The 25,766-nt window shown below is 49.2% G+C and overlaps 1 protein-coding gene across 2 annotated transcripts in view; it reads right to left on the bottom strand.

Annotated features, from left to right (window-relative positions):
* Positions 1–25,766, bottom strand: part of COL4A2 (collagen type IV alpha 2 chain) — a 199,705-nt gene that overhangs the window by 10,651 nt on the left and 163,288 nt on the right. For both annotated transcript variants that reach the window (XM_066234747.1, XM_066234746.1), the window contains exons 28-40: positions 23,939–24,046; positions 20,740–20,961; positions 16,227–16,388; positions 14,148–14,318; positions 13,213–13,356; positions 10,481–10,603; positions 9,958–10,139; positions 7,703–7,766; positions 7,425–7,499; positions 4,211–4,318; positions 3,365–3,472; positions 2,343–2,414; positions 1,260–1,385 (exon numbers count right to left, since the gene is read on the bottom strand). In XM_066234747.1, coding sequence (XP_066090844.1) covers positions 1,260–1,385; positions 2,343–2,414; positions 3,365–3,472; positions 4,211–4,318; positions 7,425–7,499; positions 7,703–7,766; positions 9,958–10,139; positions 10,481–10,603; positions 13,213–13,356; positions 14,148–14,318; positions 16,227–16,388; positions 20,740–20,961; positions 23,939–24,046 — 1,665 coding nt within the window. The remainder of the gene's footprint in view (positions 1–1,259; positions 1,386–2,342; positions 2,415–3,364; positions 3,473–4,210; positions 4,319–7,424; positions 7,500–7,702; positions 7,767–9,957; positions 10,140–10,480; positions 10,604–13,212; positions 13,357–14,147; positions 14,319–16,226; positions 16,389–20,739; positions 20,962–23,938; positions 24,047–25,766) is intronic.

Raw genomic sequence — 25,766 nt, forward strand, 5'->3', positions numbered from 1 at the left:
GCACGCATAGCTTTTTCAGTTGAGGTCAGAGACTTACCCTATGCTTCACAGTATTAACCCTGACAGAGATTGAGCACTTACTCTGTGCTGGGCATAAGCAACATATACCCAGAGGAATGAAAGAGAGCTGCTTTCTGCTCTTGTGGAAACTATGTTCTGTCTCATGTCGGCTGCAGTGTCTGAACAGCATGCTGTGTGAACCAGACGTTCCTACGTGCTGTGTGATATAGAGCACGATGTTGCGATGTTTTGTGAGCGCTGTCTTTATGCAGTGTCTGAACAGCATGCTGTGTGAACCAGACGTTCCTACGTGCTGTGTGATATAGATCATGATGTTGCGATGTTTTGTGAGTGCTGCCTTTGTGCAGTGTCTGAACAGCATGCTGTGTGAACCAGACGTTCCTACGTGCTGTGTGATATAGAGCACGATGTTTTAATGTTTTGTGAGCGCTGCCTTTTGTGCAGTGTCTGAACAGCATGCTGTGTGAACCAGACGTTCCTACGTGCTGTGTGATATAGAGCACGATGTTGCAATGTTTTGTGAGCGCTGCCTTTTGTGCAGTGTCTGAACAGCATGCTGTGTGAATCAGACGTTCCTACGTGCTGTGTGATATAGAGCACGATGTTTTAATGTTTTGTGAGCGCTGCCTTTTGTGCAGTGTCTGAACAGCATGCTGTGTGAACCAGACGTTCATACGTGCTGTGTGATATAGAGCACGATGTTGCGATGTTTTGTGAGTGCTGTCTTTGTGCAGTGTCTGAACAGCATGCTGTGTGAACCAGACGTTCATACGTGCTGTGTGATATAGATCACAATGTTGCGATGTTTTGTGAGTGCTGTCTTTATGCAGTGTCTGAACAGCATGCTGTGTGAATCAGACGTTCCTACATGCTGTGTGATATAGATCATGATGTTGCGATGTTTTGTGAGTGCTGCCTTTGTGCAGTGTCTGAACAGCATGCTGTGTGAATCAGACGTTCATACGTGCTGTGTGATATAGATCACGATGTTGCGATGTTTTGTGAGTGCTGTCTTTGGTCCAAGACTGCATGCACTATGTGGAGTGGAGGTCTCTTATTTTCCCTCTGTTCCTTCAGGCTGGGTCTCATCCCCATTCCCAAGAAGCTTTTCCTCACCCCATTCAGCATGCAATGGGTAAACTGAGAGGCATGACTTCTTATCTCTCCCACTCCGGCCACCCAACAACATACAGGGGTCTGGTTATGCAGATGGCAATGTTGGCAGTGTCTAGTCTCACCTGGAGCTCCTCGCTCCCCTTTTTGTCCTGGGGCTCCGGTAGGGCCTGGAAGAGTGTTGGGCTCTCCTGGCTCACCCCTGTCCCCAGCAGGACCTGGGAAACCTGGGTCTCCATGAACATCGGCACCTGTGGCAGGGTTAAAAAGCAGTGACCTCAGCATCTTCAACCGCGCAAAGTTAATTTTCACAAGCGAAAGAACAGTAATGCTCTTCAGTGAGACTCAAAAATAGAGAACCAGAAGGCAGTTGTGGCGATTTCAGTGTGCTATGTGGCCTCAGTGTGCCATTATTTGAGACTGGAACACCATTGCTATGAATAGAATTGTCTCCCCAAAATTCATATATTGAAGGCCTAATTTTCAATGTGATGGTTTTTGGAGATAGGCCTTTGGTAGGTAATTAGATTTAGATGAGGTCATGAGGATGGTCTCCATGATGGGATTAGTGTTCTCTTATTAGTCTCTTATAGAGACACCAGAGAGCTTGTTCTCTCTCTCTACCATGTGGGAAGACAGCAAGAAGGAGGCCAACTGCAAGCCAGGAAGAAGACCCTCACCAGAACCTGACAGTACCAATGCCTAGATCTCAGACTTCCAGTCTACGGAACTGTGAGGAATGAATGTCTGGTGTTTAAACCCCCAGCCTGTGGTTGTAGCAGGTCAAGCTGACTAAGACAGCATTATCTGTTTCAAAGCACAAGGACAGCCACAGGACAAGCTGGGCACCAACTGCCTTCCCCGTACTAACGAAATGAAAGATTAAGATGCTGATGAAAAGCAAACACTTGTTCTCTGTCCCTCCCAAAGCCTGATGGGCCCGTTTAACACAACCTCTAATGCAGCGGTTCTCAACCTGTGGCTCTAACTTAAGGGGATGATGGATTCTTAGTGATCACCTCTCAGCGGTCTGCAGAACCACGGGGAACCAAGCCCACATGGCCTCAAGCATGATCACACAGTCCTCACAGAGCGGTCCTGCTCTCTGAACGCCCCCCACCACATCCTGCATCCTGGATGGCCCTCCCAGCTCCCCCCACCATGCTGGGCATGGCCTGTGGCCCAGTGACTGCAACTGCCACGGGTACCTGGTGATCCTGGGAAGCCTTTGGTGCCTGGCAAGCCATGTAATCCACTGATGCCTCGGATCCCTGGGACACCTGTGTGGGTTGCACTCATGGTTATTTCATGCATGGGAGAGCAAAGAAAGAAACCCTTAAGATAATTCAGACATATGTTCACCCAGTCAACTTATTCAAAATCCCTGAAAACAGGAAGCAGTTCTGCTTATAGTCTGACATGCAAATTAATCACTTCTGTGTCACCTCAGTGAACCACTTAATTTAAAGATTGATTCCCTAAAATCTATACAGACTCATTAGAGCCAAGAGGGAACTGGGAACTGGTGTATTCCGCTTCTCTTCTTGGAGCTTGAGCCATTATGTACATTTGGTTTGTGAAAGTTGCCTGGAACCAATAGGCCAGTATTAGTCCCATTTCCTCTGATGCTCAAGGACAAACATTTCTAAAGTAGGACATGGGACACACGCAGCAATTCTTCTGGTGATGTGGACAGCGAGCGTGGAGGTGGGTAGGTCACCCTTAATTCTGAGCAACGGAGCAGCTGAGGGCTTGTTCCTGACCGGCAGCCTGTCAAGGCACCCAGGGACCTGTCCCTGAGCAGGGATGTGTCCACGTCAGGCTACATAAGTCTCTAAACTCCACCGAGGGCTCCACCAGACCCTGGGAAGCCGGGAAGCCTGTGGCGGAACAACTCGGTGTCTGTCGCACTGGTCCCTCCGCTACGCTGCCTGCGTGCTGACCGAGGAGCAGGCCCAAGGCTCCCGGGGCAGTTTCCCCTTCAGGGAGTGGAGCCCTGCTCTGCAGACTGGCACGGGTGTCTCTTTCCTGATGGGCTTGGACAACCGCACATCCTGTTACAGGTGTGTTTTGTGTGGACAGTAAACCACACACAGCCCTGCCTTTTATGTCAGTCTTACAGAAAACAGCGCGGGGAGGCGCTGATCTGGCTAACAGCGCCTCTCCTGACCTGGCAAATATTTCTGAACCATTGTGCGCTTGGGGTCTGTGAAGAGAGGAATGGTCTTACCTGGCAAGCCGGGACTACCTGGCCAGCCGTAATCTCCTTTTTCACCGGGTACTCCGACCCGGCCAGGGTCCCCTTGCGGCCCTGGCAGGCCTGTCAGTCCTGGAAAGCCTGGGGGAGAGGAGAACATATCCGTGAGTCAGACTCCGGAGCCCTGGAGGCCTTGGGAGGGCCCTGCCTACCTGGCTGCTAGGTCTTGCCTAGACGGGACGGGGCGGGGCGGGGGTGCTTTTTGGGAAAGGAGGAATGCATGTGGCTTTGGACCCCACATTCGGATTCAGTGGGATTAAGTCAACCTTGCCAAAGAGAGAACAGCTTGTGTTTTCTCATTCTCATCATCCAAACAGAAGTTTGGAGAGTGCCCACGAAACAAGCCTGTGAGGATGAGCCTGTCAGAACCATGCATGGGTCCTGGGCAGAAGTAAGCAAAGCAAAAGCAGCAATAAACCAAAAAGCATAAAACTAGCTCACTGTTTGCTTTGGGTCATTAAGTTGTAAGTTCATGAAAGAGATCCTGCAACAAGAACTTAGTTTGTGTTTCTGGAGAGACGGACACCGGGCCACACAAACCTGTCCACCAGTTCCTGTGTGCCCCCCACAGCCAGGTGGGTTGTTCCCACGTGCTTGGTCCTCAGGCAGACCAGGTGAATGGGCAACAGGTACGTGCAAGCTTCCTAGTGTGAAGGGTGACTGTAGCAGCAGCTCCTTGGTGAAACTGGCTGCCTTTGCTCTGGTGTCCTGGAGATTTGGAGGCTCAGGCGTCCTCTGCCCACTGGCCGCTGCACCGTCAAGCCATGCCGCGGGGAGAGCATGTGCTGGAGGTAAGACTGTGACTACAAGAGATTTTACCTGTTTGCCCTACAGATCCGGGAGAGCCTTGGGCTCCTGCTATGCCTGTTATCCCGGGGAAGCCGATGTCACCTTCTGTTCCTTTCTCTCCAAAGAATCCCTTCAGACCTGTAACCACAGATTTGCTGCTTGAACAAACCACAGACACGGCATTAAACTGGGGCTTAATGCTTGGAGGGCTCAAGGGGACACAAAGTTAAAGGATGCTGCCATACTGCACTTGGTAGGTACTTCTGTTGTGAATGGGAGTGAGGATCTAAACGTGTTCCTTCATCAACTAATATTTTACCCGATTTTTCCCTCTGCCCCCGTGGTCAGCAGGCTCCAAGCTGGCGGTGAGTGGTTCCCACACTCTGGTATTCACACTCTCATGTAATTCCCTCCCACACTGAATAAGGCTGAATGGTGTCACCACCAAGATACTGTGGAAATGATGGAGCATCATTTCAAGCCTAGGACACGAAATTCATCCTTGCTTTCACTTTGCCACCTCTCTTGGATTGCTTGGTCTGGAGATATCCAGCCGCCATGTTGTGAGGACACTCAAGCGGCCTGGAGAGAGGCCCTCAGGTTGAGAGCTGTGTGAGAGAGCCTTCTTGGAAGTGGACTCCCCAGCCCCAGTCTAGCCTTCAGATGATGCAGCCCTGCCTATGTCGTGACTGGAATCTCACGCGAGACCTGCATCAAAATCACCGTTTCCAAATTCCTGACTCTCAGAAAATGTACAAGATAGTACTTGCTTGCTGACGTTCTAAGCCACTGCATTTTGGGCACGTTGTTAGGTGTCAGTAGATAACTACTGAGAGCCCTACTCAGACTGCTTCCCAGTGTGTGATGTGCCGGGGAATCTGGGGAATCTGTTAAAGCACAGGTGTCTGTGCTTCTCCCCCGAGTGACCTGGGAGGTGGGGGAGGCCTGGGGCTGCACTTTTTTTTTTTGTATTTTTCTGAAGCTGGAAACGGGGAGAGACAGTCAGACAGACTCCCGCATGTGCCCGACCAGGATCCACCCAGCATGCCCCCCAGGGGCGACACTCTGCCCACCAGGGGGCGATGCTCTGCCCCTCCGGGGCATCGCTCTGTTGCGACCAGAGCCACTCTAGCGCCTGGGGCAGAGGCCAAGGAGCCATCCCCAGCGCCCGGGCCATCTTTGCTCCAATGGAGCCTTGGCTGCGGGAGGGGAAGAGAGAGACAGAGAGGAAGGAGAGGAGGAGGGGTGGAAAAGCAAATGGGCGCTTCTCCTGTGTGCCCTGGCTGGGAATCGAACCAGGGACTTCTGCACGCCAGGCCGACGCTCTACCACCGAGCCAACCGGCCAGGGCCTGGGGCTGCACTTGAATGAGCACCTCGGGTGGTGCTGAGGTGGCCACTGGGCAGACGGAAGGAAACACTGCCTTCATGTTCACGACAATGTTCTCTGGTGACTGTTTCGGTGATTTCTGGTAAGCTGGAAGATTTTGAAAACTTCAGACCAACCTGAATACCATACAATCACTTTTGTCTAGTGTCTTCTCAAATCGAGGAGGCTATTGCTTAGGTAAAATACTGTTAATGTTTTTGTGGTCTTGAAGAAAAACCACCTAAGAAGGTCGGCTTATTTTCTATTGATTTTTTTACTATTTTGAAAATCTGCTCAAACCCCCTACTGACCCTGTGCATCTGCTTTCACAAACCACTGCCATCAGCTCCAACCCAACTGAGCGAGTCCACTGTAGCTTGTCGCTTCATCCTCTGAGACCAGGCCTGACCCCCAGCTCCCCAATACCTGCCATGCCCGGAAGCTTATCTGACCCCGGACTCCACACTGACTCCCTCCGCTGCATTGGGCAAGGGCCGTGGCTGACCCTACACTTGTCTGAGGGTAAGCAGAACACCCCCAAAGATGGTCTCACATTATTGCTATTATAAACCAAACTGCCAAAGTAATTATTTAGGACAGGAGACTTAACCAGCCGAGAGCTAGAATGCTCAGCAGCCCAGGATAGTCTGTGACTGGGAGAAGAGTTGTCGGGAAATGATATTATAGATCCATATGAGTCCAGAGAGGCCAGTGGATGAGGCTGCCTATTCCTGAGTGGTTGTTCTCTGATCCCATACAGACAGAATACCCTTTCCATTCTGGAGCTTTTTCTAGATAAAGAACCAGCTCAGCATCCTCCCCACTGACCAGTCACACGAACAGACTTTTTTTTTTTTTTTTTTGTATTTTTCTGAAATTAAAATGGGGAGGCAGAGAGACAGACTCCTGCATGTGCCCAACCAGGATCCACCTGGCATGCCCACTAGTGGGCGATGCTCTGCCCATCTGGGGCATTGCTCTGCCACAATCAGAGCCATTCTAGCGCCTGAGGTGGAGGCCATGGAGCCATCCGCAGTGCTAGGGCCAACTTTGCTCCAGTGCAGCCTTGGCTGCAGGAGGGGAAGAGAGAGATAGAGAGAAAGGAGAAGGGGAAGGGTGGAGAAGCAGATGGGTGCCTCTCCTGTGTGCCCTGGCTGGGAATTGAACCTGGGACATCCACACACTGGGCCGATGCTCTACCACTGAGCCAATTGGCCAGGACTTGAACAGACTCTTTTGCCAAAACAGGGCTATCCCTAGAAAAACTTGGGGCACCAGGCAGCTTACACAGGGTGGGGTCTCCCAAGATAAAATCCCCAGACAAAGGCATGATCCTATCACAAATCCCTTGGGATATGACTATAGGCAGGACTTCTGACCTTGAATTTCAGGGATGCCCAGAGAAGAGGAGTGACCTCACACATGGCCCCTCGTGTGCACATGACCAGAGAGTTGCCCCTTCTTTTCTTACTCAAGAGATGGGCCTGATTCCCACGGACCTTCCTTTGAGATTCTTCACTGTCTATAAGAAGCTCCAGTCATCGTGTCATTTGCTTCATGCCCTATAACGTGTCCCAGGAGTCCAGGCTCATTTTATGGGCCACATAAAATGTTGATTTTATGAGTGTTGATTCTGGCTATTTTCCCTTTCAGGGAGAGCCCAAGAGAACTTCTCTGACTTTGTCTTCAGCTTTAATTTAATTGAAAATTCAGAGTCTTCCTTGCACGCTGGGCTTGATGACCTCAAACCATTTCCTATCACATGATCTATAGTGATCACCAGCGAGTGATCGATCTGGTAAGCCAGCTCGTAGGTGATGACACAGACAAGGGGTCAAGGTTGTTGAGCGGAAGAGATAGAAAATGACTGAGGTACCTGGTGTTCCAGTGATGCCCCGTTCCCCCTTCTGGCCTGGGCTGCCTGGCAAATTGATAGTGTCTCCAATATCACCTGTTGGGTGCACAAAAGACAGGTGAGAACAGGTCTTGGTTAGTTTTACAAGACCTGTTCTGTTTCTGTTGTACTACACTCTTAATAAGAACGATTTGCTTCAAAATAAAACTAATGGCATCTGCAGATCTGATTATCACCACATCTTCCCCGAATGCTCTGGACTGTGGACGCTCTGTTTTCACTGTTGGAGCAATACTTACCAAAATCACCGGTGGGACCACTCTCGCCATAAAGACCTGCTCTCCCGGGAGCACCTTTGTCACCCTGGAGTCAAACATAAAACCACTTAAAAGGGTGCTCATGAAATAAGTGTTAATTTTGAAGGCTAGTGTATGCAACTATTTGATATGCTAGAACGAACACCCAAGGTTTGTGATCTCATCATTTTGTAGAAATCTCTTAAGTTTTTTCCATGCAATAAAGTGGGTGGTTTGCTTACCCCTTATTAAATTGTAAAGTATAATAGGAAAATGACCTTGCAGCTTCACTGAAATTAATCACATCATTGATGCAGGTCATGGTCAGGATGGTGGTGAAAATCACCACGGCTGATGCTTCCTCACCTCAGTCAGGCTTTCTATGAGGGAACATGTTGGGTCCCATCTCAAGAGCTTTTTAAGCCTCACAACAACCCTTTTATTTCCCATTTGACAGATGAGGAAAAGTGAGGCACAGAGAGGTGAGAATTTGCCTAAGGCCACTCAGCTAATACACAGCAGTACTGGGATGCTGATCTGGGCCGCCAGATTCCCAGACTTGCTCTATATTACATGGTTGCGCACTTCCATCTGCGGAGCGAGAGACTTCTCCCGAACAATGTTTGTTGCTAATACAGTAATGACATTGGGATGATGTCTGGATTATTCTCTGACTACAAAGGAATTATGATTTTTCTCTCTGAGGTGCCTGGACCTCATAGGAAGGGTGGGAGTTCTGGTCTACCTTGCTCCCTCTGATCTCTACCATCAACCTGAGGCTTCAGAACTGCTCTTTCCTAACAGGCTTAACTTGCATCTCTTAAATTATTAATAAAGCCCCATTTCATGAGGAGTGGGGAGGATGTGCCACAGGCTGTACGCTTGCTTAGACGATGCTCTGTTTTTCTTTCTTAAACCTTGCTTTATTAAAGCCTCACTTATATACAGTGCAGTGCACTCATCTTTGATGCTCAATGAAAGCTTACTCCTGTGACACCCAGATAGAGACACAGAACGTTCAGCACTCTAGAAAGTTCCTTTATGCTCCTGCCTACTAAGTGATCCTGCCTCTCTTCTGACTTGCTTCCATCAAATAGTCTTGTTGTAAAAACGGAATCATATTATAGGTACTCCGTTTCTGGTTTATTTCTTTCAACATAAAGTTTGTGAGATTCATTTACATGTTTGTGTTTATCAATAACTCTCATTTTACTCCTGTGTACTAGTACACTGACTGAATGTAACATGTTTTTATATTCTTTTTCCTGTTGACATTTCCCAGTTTGGACCGTCATGAATAAAACTGTGGGATCACTGTCATCCATGTTCTTTGGCAGACACATACATCTTTTTTAAACTGACGACCAGCGGCACACAGGACTGGCCGAAGACCCTCCCCGCTGCAGGCTCTGGGCTGAGGGGAGGGAGTCACCCGAAGCATTCTGAGGACTTCATGTCCCCCAGAGTGCGCTGGACAGAAGGCCAAGCCAGGGCCTGCTGTTAAAGGTTCACTGCAGGGTAGCGAGTACTTCTGATCTGCCCCAAGTGTGCTGACCTCACTGAGAATGCCAGAACTGAGTCAGTGTGTGCTGAGGACTGTGGGTGTCTGATGCCTTTTAAATGAAAGAGGATAAAAAGAGAATTCCATGAAATACCAATCCATGGAGAGCCACTCTGTGCCATGTTACATATACCATCCATACTGCACTCAATAAAACCGCAAGGTAGTTACTACCTGCATTTTATATCATGCTCACAAAAATTAGGGGATGTTTTATCGCTTCATATTCATTTTGAAATTATCCCCTAATTTTTGTGAGCAGTATAGATGAGGACACAGGTGTGGAGAGGAGCGAGTTCTCCCCAGGTCAGAGTAGACTCCTGTTGCCATGACAATATGGTGCCTGGCACATGACAAGTATTGAGTGAAGAAACGAGGAAACGGCAGGCCAGATGTCCTCCATGCTCCAAATCAGTAATGGGTTTTTAGTCCTGATCTCACTTATGAGCTCACATCTCTAGAAATTCAAGTTTTGTTTCCTAGGCTCCCATGACAAAACACAGGCACCATGGTTCATCCGATAGAAGCCCATGAAAGGGCAGCCGGGGTGTGGGTAGCACTCCAGTCACCACTGGTGTTGGCATGAACACGGTGCTTTGACCACTCACACGTGGTAGACGCGGGGCCGCAGCACTCTGGTCGGCAAGGGAAGGGAGAAGAGTCGCCCAGGAACGAGCAGTAAAGGGCACCCACTCACCCTGCTTCCTACGAAGCCCGGGAACCCTGTAATTCCGGCGGAACCAGGCACACCAGGGAATCCTGGCAGACCAGGCGTGCCGGGAAGGCCGATGTCTCCTTTGAGTCCTTTGATGTAGCTGGGCTTCCCAGGCACCCCAGGGATGCCTGACAGCCCAGGGATCCCCGGCATTCCGGAAATACCTGCAGGAAGACCCCGAGTGTGACGCACTGGTGAGGACGGGGCACCTGCACTCCCCAAGCTCTCGACTTTGCCGTCCCAAGTGCTGCAAATCTTGAAACGGGAAGCAAGGCTAATCAGGCCTTGAAGGACCACCTGTGCGCCCACGTGTGGCGATGTCAGGGTGTCAGAAGGGCTTGAACACAATGAAGGATGGTGTGGGCACAGGGGTGTCTCTGGTGCGGAAGCTGCTGCTTCTTCAGACTGAGAGAGGCGGGGGCGGGCACCGGCCTGGGTAGGGAGGGAAGGGACCCCCCAGGTCTGAAGCTCAGAGGTCAGACTGGGCCTTTCGATGACTCCTTACCTTTTAGGCCCAGGTAGCCCTTCAACCCCATCGGTCCTATATCTCCTTTATCCCCTTTGATGTCTTTCATTCCTGGCAGGATGATGGGAGGCGGTCCCGGGGGGCCTGGCTCCCCTCGGTTTCCTGGAAGGGGACAGAATGCAGTCATTTCACTTGGCCTTTAAACCAGGGATTAAAACACAGGCGGAGAAGACCTCTCAGCTGTCGTTGTCCTTCCAAACCTGAGAGGCTCCGGGAGCGGAAGGTCGGCATGCGTCCTCTGACCTGGAAGCCTGCGAGCTGGGGACAAGGCGCTCTGAGAGACAGCACCTGTCTCCTCTCCCTTCCCCCACCCATCTTAAGTGGAGGTGTGGGCACAGCGCACAGCACTGGGAAGGAAGGACCTGCTCCCCACAACAGTGCCACCAGGGCCATGCTGGCATGAGTGTGACAGGGTGACAGGGACTGTGAGGGAGGGTTCTCTATTTGCACTCTGATGAGACAGTGATCAAACTTGAGCACAAGCAGAAAGTATCAAACGAGGAAGGACGCCAGCTTTGTCTCCTTCCTGCAGGCACCGGGCAAGCCCCAGCGTCCACGACGGGGCGGCCAGAGCTGGGGAGGTCACAGTAATGAACACATGAGGTGTTGCAAGGGAACTTTTAAAGACTGAATTCGCTGGTCAGGGAACTTGGCAGGCTGTGGACCCGTCAGAGAACTGTGCCACAGGGTTCGGGCTCAGAAGGTTCCAGATCTGTGTTCGTTTGATGAGAGGGCAGCTGGTAAGTGAGATTCAGCTAAATGGAAAGGATGCAGTTTCCTTCACTGAACGTTTATCGAGTGTGGGGTGCTGGGTGAGACAGGAGGGGGACAGGACTGGAGGTTGTTCCTGTCCTTGGAGAGCGTGCTGTCCAGCGGGGGGCCAGGCACCCCCGCGCTTTACTTCATCCTAAGAGGGTTGGCGGGAAAGTAGTGGAGCCAAAAGGAAAATGGTGCAGAATCCAAGTGTAACCTCATTTTAAATTTAATTTTAAAATAGCGATTTTTGCTCAGTGGCCTATAAACCTGAAGTTAACATGAAAATTATTTGATAAGTTAAGCATGAGTGGAAAGCTTGGAAAATGTAGTGCCCTACCCTGGATGTAAGACTTTGTGAAAGTTTTAAGTCTTTGAAGAATAATTAAATTTCTAAAAAATAGCTTGATTGAGAATAATTTATATACCGTGCAATTCACTCATTTAAAGAGATCAAGTCAATGCTTTTTAATGTATTCAATGTTGTGTAACCGTCACCACAATCTAACTTTAGGACTTTTTTTTTGTTTTTTTTGAGAGGAGGGAAGACACAGAGACAGACCCCTGCATGCACCTTGACCCGGATTCACCTGGTGACCCCTGTCTGGGACCCACGCTCTCAACTGAGCTATTTTTAGCACCTGAGGCAGAGGCTCCATGGAGCTATCCTCAGTGCTTGGGGCCAGTGTGTTCAAATCAATCAATCAAGCCATGGCTGCTGGAGGGGAAGTGAGAGAAAGAGAGAAGGGGGAGGGGAGAGCAGGAGAAGCAGATGGTCGCTTCATCGGTGTGCCCTGACTGGGAATTGAGCCTGGGACTTCCACATGCCTGGTCAGTGCTCTACCACTGAGCCACCTAGCCAGGGCCTTTACAACATTTTCATCACTCCAAAAAGTAATCCTACGCCCATTAACAGCCATTCCCCAACAATTCCGTAAGCCCTCATTCGTAGGAGACCACTACTCTACTTTTTGTCTCTACAGGTTTGCCTACTCTGGGCATTTCATATAAATGGAATCAGACAATATGTGGCATAAAGTGTTCAGGTTTTATCCACGTTGTAGCACGGATCAGTATTTCATTCTTTTATATTGCCGAGTAACATTCCTTCATATGGATATACCACATTTCGTTTGTCCATGATGGATGTCTCTACTTTTAGTCATAATAAATAATGTTGCTATGAACATTTGTGTACAAGTTTTTGTGTGGACATATGTTTTCAGATCTCTTGGTTGTATACCTAGGAGTAGGTTTGCTGGGTGACCCTATGTTTAACTTTTAAACTTTTAAAGAAACTGCCAGACCATTTCCCACACTAGCTGGTCCATTTACATTCATAGCAGTATAGGAGGGTTCCCATTTCTCCACAGCCTTGCTAATACTTAGTAATTAAGATTTTGGGGACAATCACAATACTTTCAGAGCAAAGATGTTTGAGAAAAAGTCATGAACATATGACATGTTGGTAACACTGCCTGAACAAGGAAGTGTTGGGGTCTTGAGAGGCCTGCCCATGCCAGGGCTCGAACCAGCCTCAGTTCTGTGGGTCACGATGTCTTCGGCACCATGTTGTGTCCTTCCACCTGCAATACCATGTCCCTCCTTTGCCAGACAGCATTCCCCTCTTTTAGAAGTTACCTCCTCCTGCTTCTCAGCTGGCCTCACCTCCTCATGCCGGCCATGGAATCATCGTGGTGGGATATGATTCTTAGGATGTAGTTGGTTCTTAATGCCATCATCAATTTTGTTCTTAAAAGTTTCCTTTGGTTAGGATTATTATGCTATCAGTGTGTGGAGTCAGGGGTAAAAACTTCCAGTTTTTATTAGTTCGTTTGTGTGTTTTCAAATAGTGTCTAACTTTTTAAGATCCTAAAAGATTTGTTCTGAGCAGTGTTATGCCCCCAAGAAAGCAAGTCTCAACCCTGTGTGAAAGCCCGTAAGAGAGACAGGCTTACCTTTCCCACCCGGCACACCAGCCAGACCCTTTGGCCCTGGAACTCCAGAAAATCCAGCCTCTCCTTTTTTTCCTGGAGGCCCGGGTCTTCCTTGGGTCCCAAACATGCCTTGGAAACCATCCATCCCAGGTGAGCCTCTATCCCCTGCAGAGGGAGCAAGAAAAATCCTGGGTCAGGCACAGGTATTTCAGTCTCATTCGTCTATGACATTCCCAGAGTAACCACCTTAGCCTAAAACTGGGGATTTGTGGGGTGCCATTTCCTAGGCGGCTGGCCGGCCGACCTACGTGCAGTCTGAGGGGTACAGAATCAACCCGCCTGCCGTCTGGCCAGGGGGGAGAAGACTGAAGGCAAATGCACAGCGGCCAGGCAGAAAGACAAGAGGAGAACGGGGAGGTCACCTAGGTCTGCGGGTGAGGAGAAGGGACGCCGAGCAGAAGGGACTCCAGAAGTTAACCTGCGTTAACCCAGCATGGACGTCTGGCAAAGAAGCACTGGAAAGTCATATCACTGTGTCCCCAGCAATAGGCAAGGCCCGAGGGCCCCACAGCTACAGAAACTGGCCTCTGTGTCAAATAAACCTATGCTGGTGACCCAGGCCTTTTCCTTTGTTTTGGTTTCTGTTCACCAGCCAGCTCCGGATCTGAACCCAGCCTCGGGAGGGGCCTCACCACAAAATGTCCTTACGGGGCAGTAAGCCCTGCTCCTCAGGCAGCCCCTCTTGGTAAATTACAAAATCAGCATTTTGGGCACCTGGTCACAGGCAGCCCAAGCAGCACGAGCCAGTGTTCCAGGGTCTTTTCCCAGGGAGAGAGGAGACCCGAGGCTTCAGCCTGCAGGCTGGGGACTCTCCTCCCCCGGCAGAGCTGTCCCAAGTCCAAGGTTAGCATGCCCACCACCCTGCGAGGTCACTCCTTGTCATGCTACACAGTTACCTTTTAGCCCAGGGATACCAGGCATTCCAGCCATTCCTTTAAAGCCAGGGCTTCCTGGAGGACCTCTCTCACCAAAGAAACCACGGTCACCACTATCACCGGAGACACCTTTCATGCCCAAAGGGCCAGGGACACCTGTGTCACCTGGGTCCCCTCTGTCTCCAGGCAGACCTGTTCAAGAGAGGGGGCAGAAAAATAAAACAGGATGAACACACCGTGCACAGAGAAAAAGCCTCTTAAGGTACTTTTAGCGCCTTGATTGCAAAACTTTTTTGAGAATAAAACATCTTGGAAGGAAAGTGGGAAGTTATAACGATAAAGGTGTGACTGCAGTATGTGGAAACCTGCAGGACTGGCCTTGCTAGAGAGGACTTTCTTTGAAAGCTGGAGGCTAGCATGTGCAAATCACACCAGATGTGACTTCTAGGCGAAAGCCCTCTTGCCTTGGAACCCAAAGGAACCAAGTTACAGCGGCAGAATGATCAGGTGGGTGTGGGGTTGCAATGCCAGTGCTAAGCCAGGATGTGATCCCGGAGGTCACTCCAGGGACACCTGCCCCTCCTGGCTGTTGCTGGCTCAGCCTGGGATCAAGTTCTGGGGGAGGACCTGCACCTGCCTTCTTGGCTGCTCCGTCCCTTCCCTTCCTCTCCCTTCCCCGTGCTCCCACCTCCGCATCTCATTAGGGCTTCCAGTGCTGCCCAGCTACCGCTTTCCCCCGCTCTCTCACCACCTATCTACCAGCCTTCTTACTGCAGCCCTCTGTTCAAAACCCCAACAACCCCCTTGTCTAGGGGGTCTAACTCTTGACCTCAGCATTCAATGCTTTCTAAACTTTGGCCCAATCTTCCTCTCCAGAACACCAGTCCCCCACTCAAGTTTGGCAAGTTTGGGGGTTCACGGCGCTGGGGCATTCTGCCTCTGCCTGTCCTGTCCTCCTGGGAAGGACCCGTTCCAGTCCTGCCCATCTTCCAGGCCTGGCTCGTCTCATCTGCTTCTCCCGACTGTCCAGCCCACCTAGCCCCCTTCCCGCCCCGGAAAGCCGGACCTCAGGGTCTGGGCACTCCAGTGGCTGGCTCGGGCTAAACGCAAGTCTTTTCTGCATGTAATTCTCTCCCCAGCTACACTGTAGGGTCCTTCAGGGCAGGGCCACGGCATGGGCCTTTACAAGCCAGGCAGTGTTCTGTGTTTAGCTGGTGTTCCATGTTTGAGGACTGACGCAGCCGGTGAACACTGACACAGAAGGCCCCAAACCTCCTGCCCAGGATTTCGGGAACCCTAAAACCAGTGGGTAGCACAGTGTCTGGGGCATCTGCCCTACCTGAGTGGAGCCCCCAGTTTTTGAACACAGTTGAGGCCACTCCAGGAGGAAGCCCTGGGCCTGTGCGTAGGAAAGTGTCTGGTTTACACTTGGTCTTTGTGTGGCACAGTGTTCCCTAGTGTTGACCAGTTATGGTCCTGGACAAAGTTGTCTCTTGACTATGGCAAATGAGAGGACAAGGGTCACCTTGGACAGTGACTGATTGACATACGGGCCCTTGACTTCCTTCCACATCACCTTGGTCACCTCCTAGACCAGGGGTCCCCAAACTTTTTACACAGAGGGCCAGTTCACTGTCCCTCAGACCGTTGGAGGGCCGCCACATACAGTGCTCCTCTCACTGACCACCAATGAAAGAGGTGCCCCTTCCGGAAGTGCAGTGGGGGGCCGGATAAATGGCCTCAGGGGGCTGCATGTGGCCCGCGGGCTGTAGTTTGGGGACGCCTGTTAGACTCTCTGTAGGGATGACAATGTGGGGACACAGGGAGAAGGCAGCCATCTACAAGCCCAGGAAAGAGGTCTCAGGAGGAACCAACCCGGCCAGCACCTTGATTCTGGCCTTCCAGGTTCTGGAACGGTGAGAGAGTAGATTTCTGTTGTGTAAGCCATGCAATATAGGGTGGTTTCAGAACCACTGCAGCTCCTGAAAGGGGTTTGGGGTCCTGGGAGCAGTTAGAGAGCTCCCCAGGGGGTGGTGGTGCTTGCTTGGTTGTCAGTCTGAGTGAGGCTGTGACCCCTCGATGGGAGGGTGGGTTTCTCACCTCCATGGCCGATGGCGCCCGGCAGCCCCAGGGACCCCTCCTGGCCGGGACCTCCAGGGAAGCCGTGCTGTCCTGGGGGCCCAGGCTGTCCTGGCTGTCCTAATGGCCCTGGGAGGCCTGGCTGGCCCTTCAGGCCCGGCATCCCTGGCATCCCTTGACTTCCTGCAACAACCAAGACAAGAGTGGTGAGGCCAACCCCGTATGGTTAACTGCAAACAGTATCTACATCCTCAGAATTGTTCTATAAAAATGGAATTTAACTTTTTTCTGTATTGTAGCACCCTGGAAAATAGAAAGAACTACAAAAGATAAGATCAAAGTAACTCATCCCATCACCCTGAGATAATTACTAACATTTGGTATATTTCCTTCTGGCTTTTTTTTTTCTATTCACATAAATATACATCCAAATAGATATTTTACAGAACAAATGTCACGCTACAAGTAAATTTTAATCTAGCTTTTTTTTTCACTTGACATTATATTTTAGCACTTTGCCACATTAAAAATACTCTATAAGCATATTAAATGGCTACATGAATAATATCCCATCACATGGACACATTAGTCCCCCCATCTTTTTTTTGTTTGTTCGTTCTTACAGTGTTATAAGGAAGGGGTTTTTTTAGTGGCTCAAAGCAAACGTGAGCTTAATGCTTTTTCATACACAGTGTCACGCTGACCTCAGACCACCTGCCCCGTGTTTGGTCCTCCCTGACCTCCCAGCCTTGAGAGCTGGCGTTAAAGCACTGGCGGAAACCTGGCAGGCAGATGTCGGGAGAAAGGTGAGTGTACCTGCGGTGTTATTTTGCATGGTTTTGATTATGAGGTATATTTCTTTCTCCTAGTTTTTTGCTTTATGGTGAAATTTTTGTTCTTTGCTGATACTTACCTTTGGATATTTTGGTATTTTTCTTATAGATTTTCATATTCCTCGTGCACATTAATTTATTTCCCTACATATCTATTTTAAAGTTTCCTGTCTAAATTTTCATTTTGTTTTTTTGACACAGAGAATGTTAAGATTTGTGTGCAAACTCTATATATTTTTTGTTGGTGTGTGTGTGTATGTATTTTCTTTCCTTGATTTTAGTCAAAGGTCAGATACTATGAGCATATATTTTCTTCTAGCTTTTTTTTTAATACTTACTCTGTTTAATACAGAACATCTACCTCTTTATATTTAGATATTTTTCTCCTTTCTTCTTGTAACTTAAAGTTTGTTACATTCATTTAATTATTAACAGTAGGAGGGCCAAAGCCTGTCATTTGCATAATGTGTCACCAGTGACTGTCAGGGTCACTTGCTCATTTGTCCCTGACCATCCCACTAAGTGTGCAGGGCTGACCTGAGCAGGGAGGCAGACAAGCAGGGGAAGCGGGTGGAGGGTCTTTAACAAAAGGAATCAAGTTAGTTTGGGACCAACTCAGGCTCTCAAGCTTGTGCTCCAGTTATCTGACTTCTTAAACCAGATCAGGGAGAAGAGTGTGGAGAAAGCAGGGTGCATTTATTCTTGCACACTCCAGTTCTACTGCAGGAAATGAGGACACTTATTTTTGGGCTCTACGTTTAGAGTTCACCGTTCCAGGGAAAGTATGATTGCTAGTGGCTGCTGGTGGCCTTGGCGGAGTAGGTGGGCTGTGTGGTAGGTGGTAAAGTTTTACTGGGAAGTCAGGCTCCTGCCACAATACTCTGTCCCTCTCCAAGGACAGATAAAGTGACGCCATCACCAGGTGCCTTCAAGGCTGCGTGAACTGAGAGCACTGGGCAATGTCAGGTCATGGGAGCCGTGGCCAGCAGGGTCGAGGTTGGTGTGAGCGCAAGTGTCTGGGGTGCCTCCCTCATTGAAGGGGACAGGACAGGCCACAAATAAATGGTTGACATGACCCCTGCTACTTAAGGTGGAGGCATTTTGGTCTTTTAGTTATCTGTGGAGTTTAATATTTTAAGTTAATATCTATTTATAGAACATCTGTTAAAAAAAAAGGAACTACAAAAAAAATCAGCTGCCCTCAGCTAAATAAAATCTGACCTGTGGACTTGTGTGACTCCGCATTTCAGAAGTTCTGCTCAGGAACTCAGGCTGCCCAGGGCAACTAGGAAACTGCCCCGAACAGCCAAGCGAGCCCAGATGTGGCGTCATCCGCCCCTGCTCTTGTTACAGCGGTGGATGGACGTGGCATGGAAACAGTCTCTCAGAACTGTGATGCTTCAGAAGTTAAAGCTTTTACCCAGTGAAACCCTCTACCCAAACAAGCTGGTCATCAAGATGACCCTGAAAACGTCACAGGCTTGAAAGGAAATCTGTTGCCATTTTTTTTACTGTTCTGCTCAAACATGTTGAGGTCTGCAGGAAATAGTTATAAGTTTTAAGAAATCTACAAGAAGTACCTTCTGGTAAGAGAGCTCAGGGCACAGTTGTTGCGGTTGGACTGCAGAACAGATTGGTGGGGCCACGCTGACACACATAAGTGTGAGTGCTGAAAGGGTTTTCAAAGAACCACCGGAAGGCTGAATCACAGAGTGCCACCTGTCAGGGCCGCCAATTCCTCGGTCTCCACAGAGTCACTGAGTGATCCCTATGCTCCGTAACTGACCGAGAGGCAGTGAAGCTGGCAAGGGCAGACCCTGGGCGTCCTGGCCTCAGGTCCCCACTGCTTGGTGATTTTAGCCAATGTCTCACATATCTGGCTAGCCTTGGATGAAGCGGTATGGTTCGGGGTGTATGTGTAGATGTATGTATGTGTGCATGAAGAGTGTGAACATCAGAAGGTGAATATGACTGTGTGGGCTTGTTCGTGAGTGTGTATAAGAGTGTGAGTACACACATGTGAACATATATAAGGGTGCAAGTGTGTGGGCAGACATGTGTGGGTCTGTGTGCATGTACATGTGAATGTATATATATATGTAAGTAGGCATGGACATTTATGCATAAATGTATGGGACCATGTGTATATGATGTGTGTGTGTGCACGTGCGAGTACGTGTGTACATGCACAGATGAGTGTGAGCGTGTGTATGTGCATGTGTGCACACCAGCCATCTCAATCTCTTTATTCTGTTCTTTGGGCCTCACCCCAGTGGGTCTCCTGGTGAGCCCTGGCACCCATGCTGGGGTTTCTCCTAGTCACGACAGCGGAGGTACTGATCAGCATCCTCATGGAAACCCGTCTGCACTGTGCCGCACCTCCCAGACCTGCTGGGAACTGGCAGGCTCATCTGCAAACCAATTCACACCCCTGAACTTGATGAGTTCACCTGCCCTTTGAGAACCAAGCCTCAGCCCCCTAGTGTCTTCCTGTAAAGAATGCCTACAGGTCTGATAGTATCCGCTTCCTGCGCAACGTAGGAAGAAGCTTCCTCCTGCCTGGGCTTGAGGGCAGGGACTGAAGACAATGCCAACAGCAAAAGTCACAATGCATTCTGCATCTTTGTAGTTGATCAAGACCACCAATATCAGACTTCAGTGGTCTGGCAATCTCCAGCATGTGGTGCACCAAAGGCAAACTTTAGTGACACAATCTTTCATTAAAATGAGGTGTTTGGGGTTCTTAATATCAGTCTTGTATAAATTGGATATGTAAAGCCAACTAAGGCCTTGTTTATTCATCAAACAACAGGCAGTTTTTCTATTTTCATCAATTTTGCACCAACCCATGAAACTACATTCTAGATCAGTGGTTCTCAGCCTGTGGGTCACGACCCCAGTGGGGTCGCCTAAAGCCATCGGAAAATACATAATGCATATCAGGTATTTACATTCCAAATCATAACTATAGCAAAAATTACAGTTATGAAGTAGCACCAAAATTATTTTTTGGTTTGGGGTCACTGCAACATGAGGAACTGTATTGCGGGGTCATGGCATTAGAAAGGTTGAGAACTGCTGTTCTAGATCATCTCTGTCTTCCTCTTCAACCTCTCGCTAAGCGTGGCCGGCTTCCTTTTCCACGCCCACTGAGCACGTTCTGCTGAAGGCACCAGCAAGCCGCCCCCAGCTGATTCACACCCGACTTTATTCTGTTAGTTAATCTATATTTGTAGAAGGTCTCAAATGATCATCCTTTTTAGATACAAAAGCTAAGCACAGGAGGATAATTATTGTCCTAAAAACATTCTAGAGGAACGCTGGAACAAAGTGGGGATAAGAAAAAGCAGGACTCGTGCCACACAGTTCTGTTGCTTCTTCTCAAGTCCCCTCGGAGGGGTTTCGGAGCCACCCCTGGCAGCCGCAGTGCGGTGGGACCCAGCCCCAGCTGTCCTTGGGCCGTGGTGACTTACCCCTGTACCCGGGTAGGCCCCTGTCCCCGGTGACTTACCCCTGTACCTGGGTAGGCCCCTGTCCCCGGTGACTTACCCCTGTATCCGGGTAGGCCCCTGTCCCCGGTGACTTACCCCTGTACCCGGGTAGGCCCCTGTCCCCGGTGACTTACCCCTGTACCCGGGTAGGCCCCTGTCCCCGGTGACTTACCCCTGTACCCGGGTAGGCCCCTGTCCCCGGTGACTTACCCCTGTACCCGGGTAGGCCCCTGTCCCCGGGAAAGCCTTTCAGCCCGGGGTGTCCGGGCAGTCCAACATCTCCTCGGGGCCCAGGCTGGGCCCCCAGGACTTCGCCAGGAAGGCCTCTGTCCCCCGGGGGTCCGACCGATCCTGGTGCTCCGCTGGGGCCTGGGAATCCGTCTGGGCCAGCGAAGCCCATGGCGCCTTTGGATCCTCGGGGCCCAATGAACCCTATGAGGAAACACGGGGCATCCCATGAGTGCAGGTCGGCATTGTGATGTTCTGAGAGAGGTAGCAGAGAGAGGCTGGGGTCCCCAGCTCAAGCCCTGGCCCTGTTGCCCACCTTGCAGCCCACACACTAACGCCTCCCTCTGCCATCTGGCCCCCAGCCCCACAATTTAGCTACAGTAGGTGAGGTGTTCAGAATCAACTCCTCCTTGGACATAAATTGTCATGATTCATGATACCCAATGTTGTGCAAATAATCCCAAAAGACTGTTTTTGTGGGGCCTTAGGTTGTGCGTGCAAGTGAGGGACAGAGCAGAGTGATGGAAGAGCTCTCAGAGTCCAAACTCTGCCCCCTGTAACTCTCCCCTTGGTCGTCAGTCAATTCTGAAATGCTCTGACAGAGAATCAATAGCTCTTTGTCACTGTGACTGTCAACTGCCCACATCTGGATGGAGGAGGGTGGCTGTCACGTGTTGGGGCAGTGTGCCTTTCCTGGACGCCACTGGATCAGATGGTCTCATCACGACTTCCCCTGTCAGTTTCCTGAACCCTGACGTGACCTTAGCTTGAACTGTGGGAACAGAAAGTCACATGTTTGTTCAGAAGGAAAGCATTTTGTGGTCATTCCTGCCCTGGCTTTGGCATGTAGGGTGCAGGAAAGAAGACACTGAGTGCGCCTTCTCTGTGGTACACCTGACATAAAGACCCGTGCCCGGGCCCTGGGGTTTTCCTAGGGCGGCAAAGCTTGCCTTTCCCAGAGCTGGGAGATGGGTTGAATGGTATGTCTGTTGTTGGGCCACAGAACAAAAGATCTGGACACAACTTGAAAATGAATTAGCTGAACCCTATTTCAGAGTTTTAATGATGTGATTTGCCTACATAAAGAAGGGATATGGCTTTCATGGAAACGTTGAAAACTATACATGGGAATTATGTATTTAAATTTGTGTGTATGAGTGCATACATGGATCTTATTTCTGGAATAAACTCTTGTGTGTTTTGTAGTCTCTGAAGTTGGGCATTTTATTTTCTTCTGCACATAGTAATAGAAGCATAGTTTACTCCCTTACTATAAAGAGCGATGTGCATTTCAAAAAGTGGACAGATCAGTTCCTCCTTTACTCCTTCCCACTGGTCTAACCAATGTCCTTATTCACTTAAGAGCTTACATTTCAATATAGAACAGGCTTTCTCCGTATATTGTTGGCTTCCCAAATATCCTGATAACAGGCGCATCCTGCTCATTCTCCATGCCAGGAGAACCCTATGCAGTTCACGCCCACTTGTCTGGGCACATAAATTATGATTACTAAGTATCCTTCATATTCAAGGCAAGAAGGTATTAATCAATTGCTTTTCTTCTCTCAAAAAATAGTCGCAGTTTGCAGTTTACTTTTGTATATGGCTTGTCAACCAAATGGCAATGCTGTAACTCCTAAACATTTAGGTACTCCTGGCAGGGCAACAAACTGATACACTCTGATCCTCTGGTGCGGTGGCAGAAAAACTTTGTTTCTTTCCAAGGCAGGATTTTTATCAACACCTTGACAAAAAACAAAGTGGGTATGCCTCCCCAATTTTGCAAAACATGGTGAAATGCATAATATGAAAAGGCAACAGGATAAAAGTTTGCAACATCTTTATGGCTGGAGCACTGAGTCCAGGAAGAAAATCTGTCAGGGATTGAGGCAAAGTTCTATATTTAGGATTAAGCTGTTTGTCCAAGGGCTGGACAGAGAGGAGGCAAAAATTTAATTAACTTTGCTGAAAATATTTACTAAGGACCTAACTCTAGGGACACAGAGACGCGCTGTTCTGCGCGATATTCAGACAGCTGGAACGCTTATTCCATTTCTGGGGCCCAGTGTGAGATGATGCTGACACACGGAAGCGCAGTCATCAGAGGAGGTCCAGGATTCTGAGGGCACTGGAAATTATGTCATAAAAAGAAAGTTTGTGGCCCTGGGGTCGGTTCTGTTGGTTCTTGAGATAGCAGTCGAGAGACGGGCTGCTCTCTCCCAGTGTGTGTAGGGTGGTTATGAAGTAGAGCCATTGCCTCAAGGAACAACCAGTGGAGAAGCTACTGGGAGGCAGGTTTCATTCCAGCCGAGGAAGAGCTTTCTAGCAATGAGAGAGTTTCAATGTTTCACAGGTGCTGGGTGACAAGAGTGATTCCAGTAGAGGCTAGAAGCACACTTGACCAGAGTCCCAAGGGAGGATGTTTGGACTCGAGTGGCCTTAGTGACTTCTACAGTTTTATTTAAATAATACGAGTTAAAAATGAATGGGCCTCTGCATGCCACGCAACATAGTCATACTCACACCGTTTTAGCCATAATCACAAAGGGACACCTGGGCTTGGGGACATGGAATCGTATCATAGAGCCTGCTGACACCGAAGCAGGAACTTCCTGCTCCTTACCCCAGTTCTTTACCAGAAACATAGTCTTTCCTTCCATATACAGGTAAATGGCTCACGCTCTTTTAGCGACTAAATGACTTAGATAATCCTTTGCTGCTGTGTCAGATGTAGACGGAATGGTTCAAACTGTTGACTCAGACAGGCTGCAAACTGAAGAGCGAGCAGGTAATCCGTGTAAAGGAAAACCATCCACGGTATTTATCTGGCAGCGATCGGCAGATTGGGAATCGGCGGAGAGGGCTTTGGGCCCTTCATGAGAATCGCAGCAGAGCGTAACACTAGGGTGCCCTCAGAACGTTTACTATCAACCCGAGGAAAATCTGTACGCACAACTGTCTTTTTTCCTGCAATATCTGTGTTATCTTCTGCAAAACTCCAGTGCATTAGTGATAAAAAAAAATTCAAAAGTTTTAATCTTTAAGAACAAAAGTTGTTAGCAAGCATTTGTCGATCCAGCTTCTAAATGTTGAAAGACAACAGAGGTGTGACACCCTGATCACACGCTCACAGTCATGTTCTTACCTAAGGGCCTGAGAGGGAGGTCCCACCCTGACTTACCTGGGGGTCCTGGGAACCCTTCACGGCCTGGATCTCCTGGAAAACCCTTGAGTCCCGGTGGTCCGTCAGCTCCTGAGAGTCCTGGTATTCCTCTGAGGCCTTTGGCACCTAAATGACCCAGAGAAATCACAACACATATCAGAGCCCCGTGAGGAAACCCCAGCAGGATATGAATGCGAGGTGATCAAGTTTGGCACCTGACTTAAGGTGGCCTCTGATGAAATCGGAAAACAGTGGGTCTGCGGGGTGTCAACCCTTACAGCAGCTCTGACAGCCAGCCAAACCCCAGTGTGGACCCCACAGATCCTGGCAGTGGGCCCCCCCATCAGTGAACACCACCAGCTGGCCTCTGGAATCCCAGGCGGGGCTGACTGGGGAAGGTCTTTCTCTGCTGGGGCCTGTCAGTCTGGAAGAGGTGATCACTCCTTCAAATGTGCATAGACCAACGAAAGGATGCAAGGATCAAGAAGAACAGGGAACCGTGACACCAACAAAGAAAACCAACAAGGTTCTAGTAACCAAACCTAGAGAACTTGAGATCTAAAGAGTGCCTGACAAAGAATTCAAAATAATTTTTGTAAAAACAAAACAAAACAAAACAAAAATTGTCCTAGAGAAGTTCAGTTCATACAAGAGAATGCAGACAATAAATACAATCAAGAAAATAATACATGAATGACATGAGAAGTTTTACAAAGAATATAAGCCATAAGAAAACAACAGAAATCCTGCAGCTGAAGGTTGTAATGACTGAATTAAAATAGCATCTCTGGGCTTACAGAACAATTTTCCAGTGTTCAGAAATCATGCTTAAGGACTCAAACTATAATAAGAATAATGCTCAATATTAAGGATCCACGATGTACTAATTAAGGGCTCAGAATGCCTGGGTGTGAATCTTGGGCCAAGATTCTTGGCTCTACTGCTTCTACATGTGTGGCCTTGGACATGTTTCTTTCTTTCTTTTTTCTTTCTCTCTCTCTTTTTTTTTTTTTTTTTTTTTTTTACAGAGACAGAGAGAGAGTCAGAGAGAGGGATAGACAGGGACAGACAGACAGGGACAGAGAGATGAGAAGCATCAACCTAATGATGCATTGCGACACCTTAGTTGTTCAATGATTGCTTTCTCATATGTGCCTTGACCGCAAGCCTTCAGCAGACCGAGTGACCCCTTGCTGGAGCCAGTGACCTTGGATCTAAGCTAGTGAGCTTTTGCTCAAACCAGATGAGCCCGCACTCAAGCTGGTGACCTTGGGGTCTCGAACCTGGGTCCTCTGCATCCCAGTCTGACGCTCTATCCACTGCGACATGTTTCTAAGCCTCTCTGGGCCTCAGTTTCTTCAACTGAAAAATAGGGAAATAATACCTGCTTCATGGGGTTTTGTGAGGACCAAATGAGCTGATCCCCGTCAAATATCTGAGCAGTGCTTGCACAGTCGCTGAGATGAAAAGAAGGCTGCGGTTCCTCACCAATGTCACAAAGCTGGACTTCCATGCTTTTCATCCATGTTCACAGCTTTCCCTCAGAAAACAGATGCTGTATGACAGCCAGCCACCCACACTTCCCTCCTCAGAGAGTGGTATGCGATGGCAGAACTGAGCGAGGAGAGCCAGATAGGAAGCAAGCTAGGGGCTCTCAGCCATGGGAGCCCTGGACAGGAAATGAAACCAACCAGCCATGGAAGGACAACGGCTGGAGCCTCAGACACCCAGACCCAAACCGGGTCTGAGCCCTTTGACCAGACCTCAGATTACGTCTCTGGTCTGGGTGTGTGTCACATGCATGGGCCTCTGGCTCTCTCTGACCACAGGGACTTACTTCATCTGT

The sequence above is a fragment of the Saccopteryx bilineata genome, chromosome 6, assembly GCF_036850765.1.
Source record: "Saccopteryx bilineata isolate mSacBil1 chromosome 6, mSacBil1_pri_phased_curated, whole genome shotgun sequence".
In the NCBI taxonomy this organism is placed as follows: Eukaryota; Metazoa; Chordata; class Mammalia; order Chiroptera; family Emballonuridae; genus Saccopteryx; species Saccopteryx bilineata.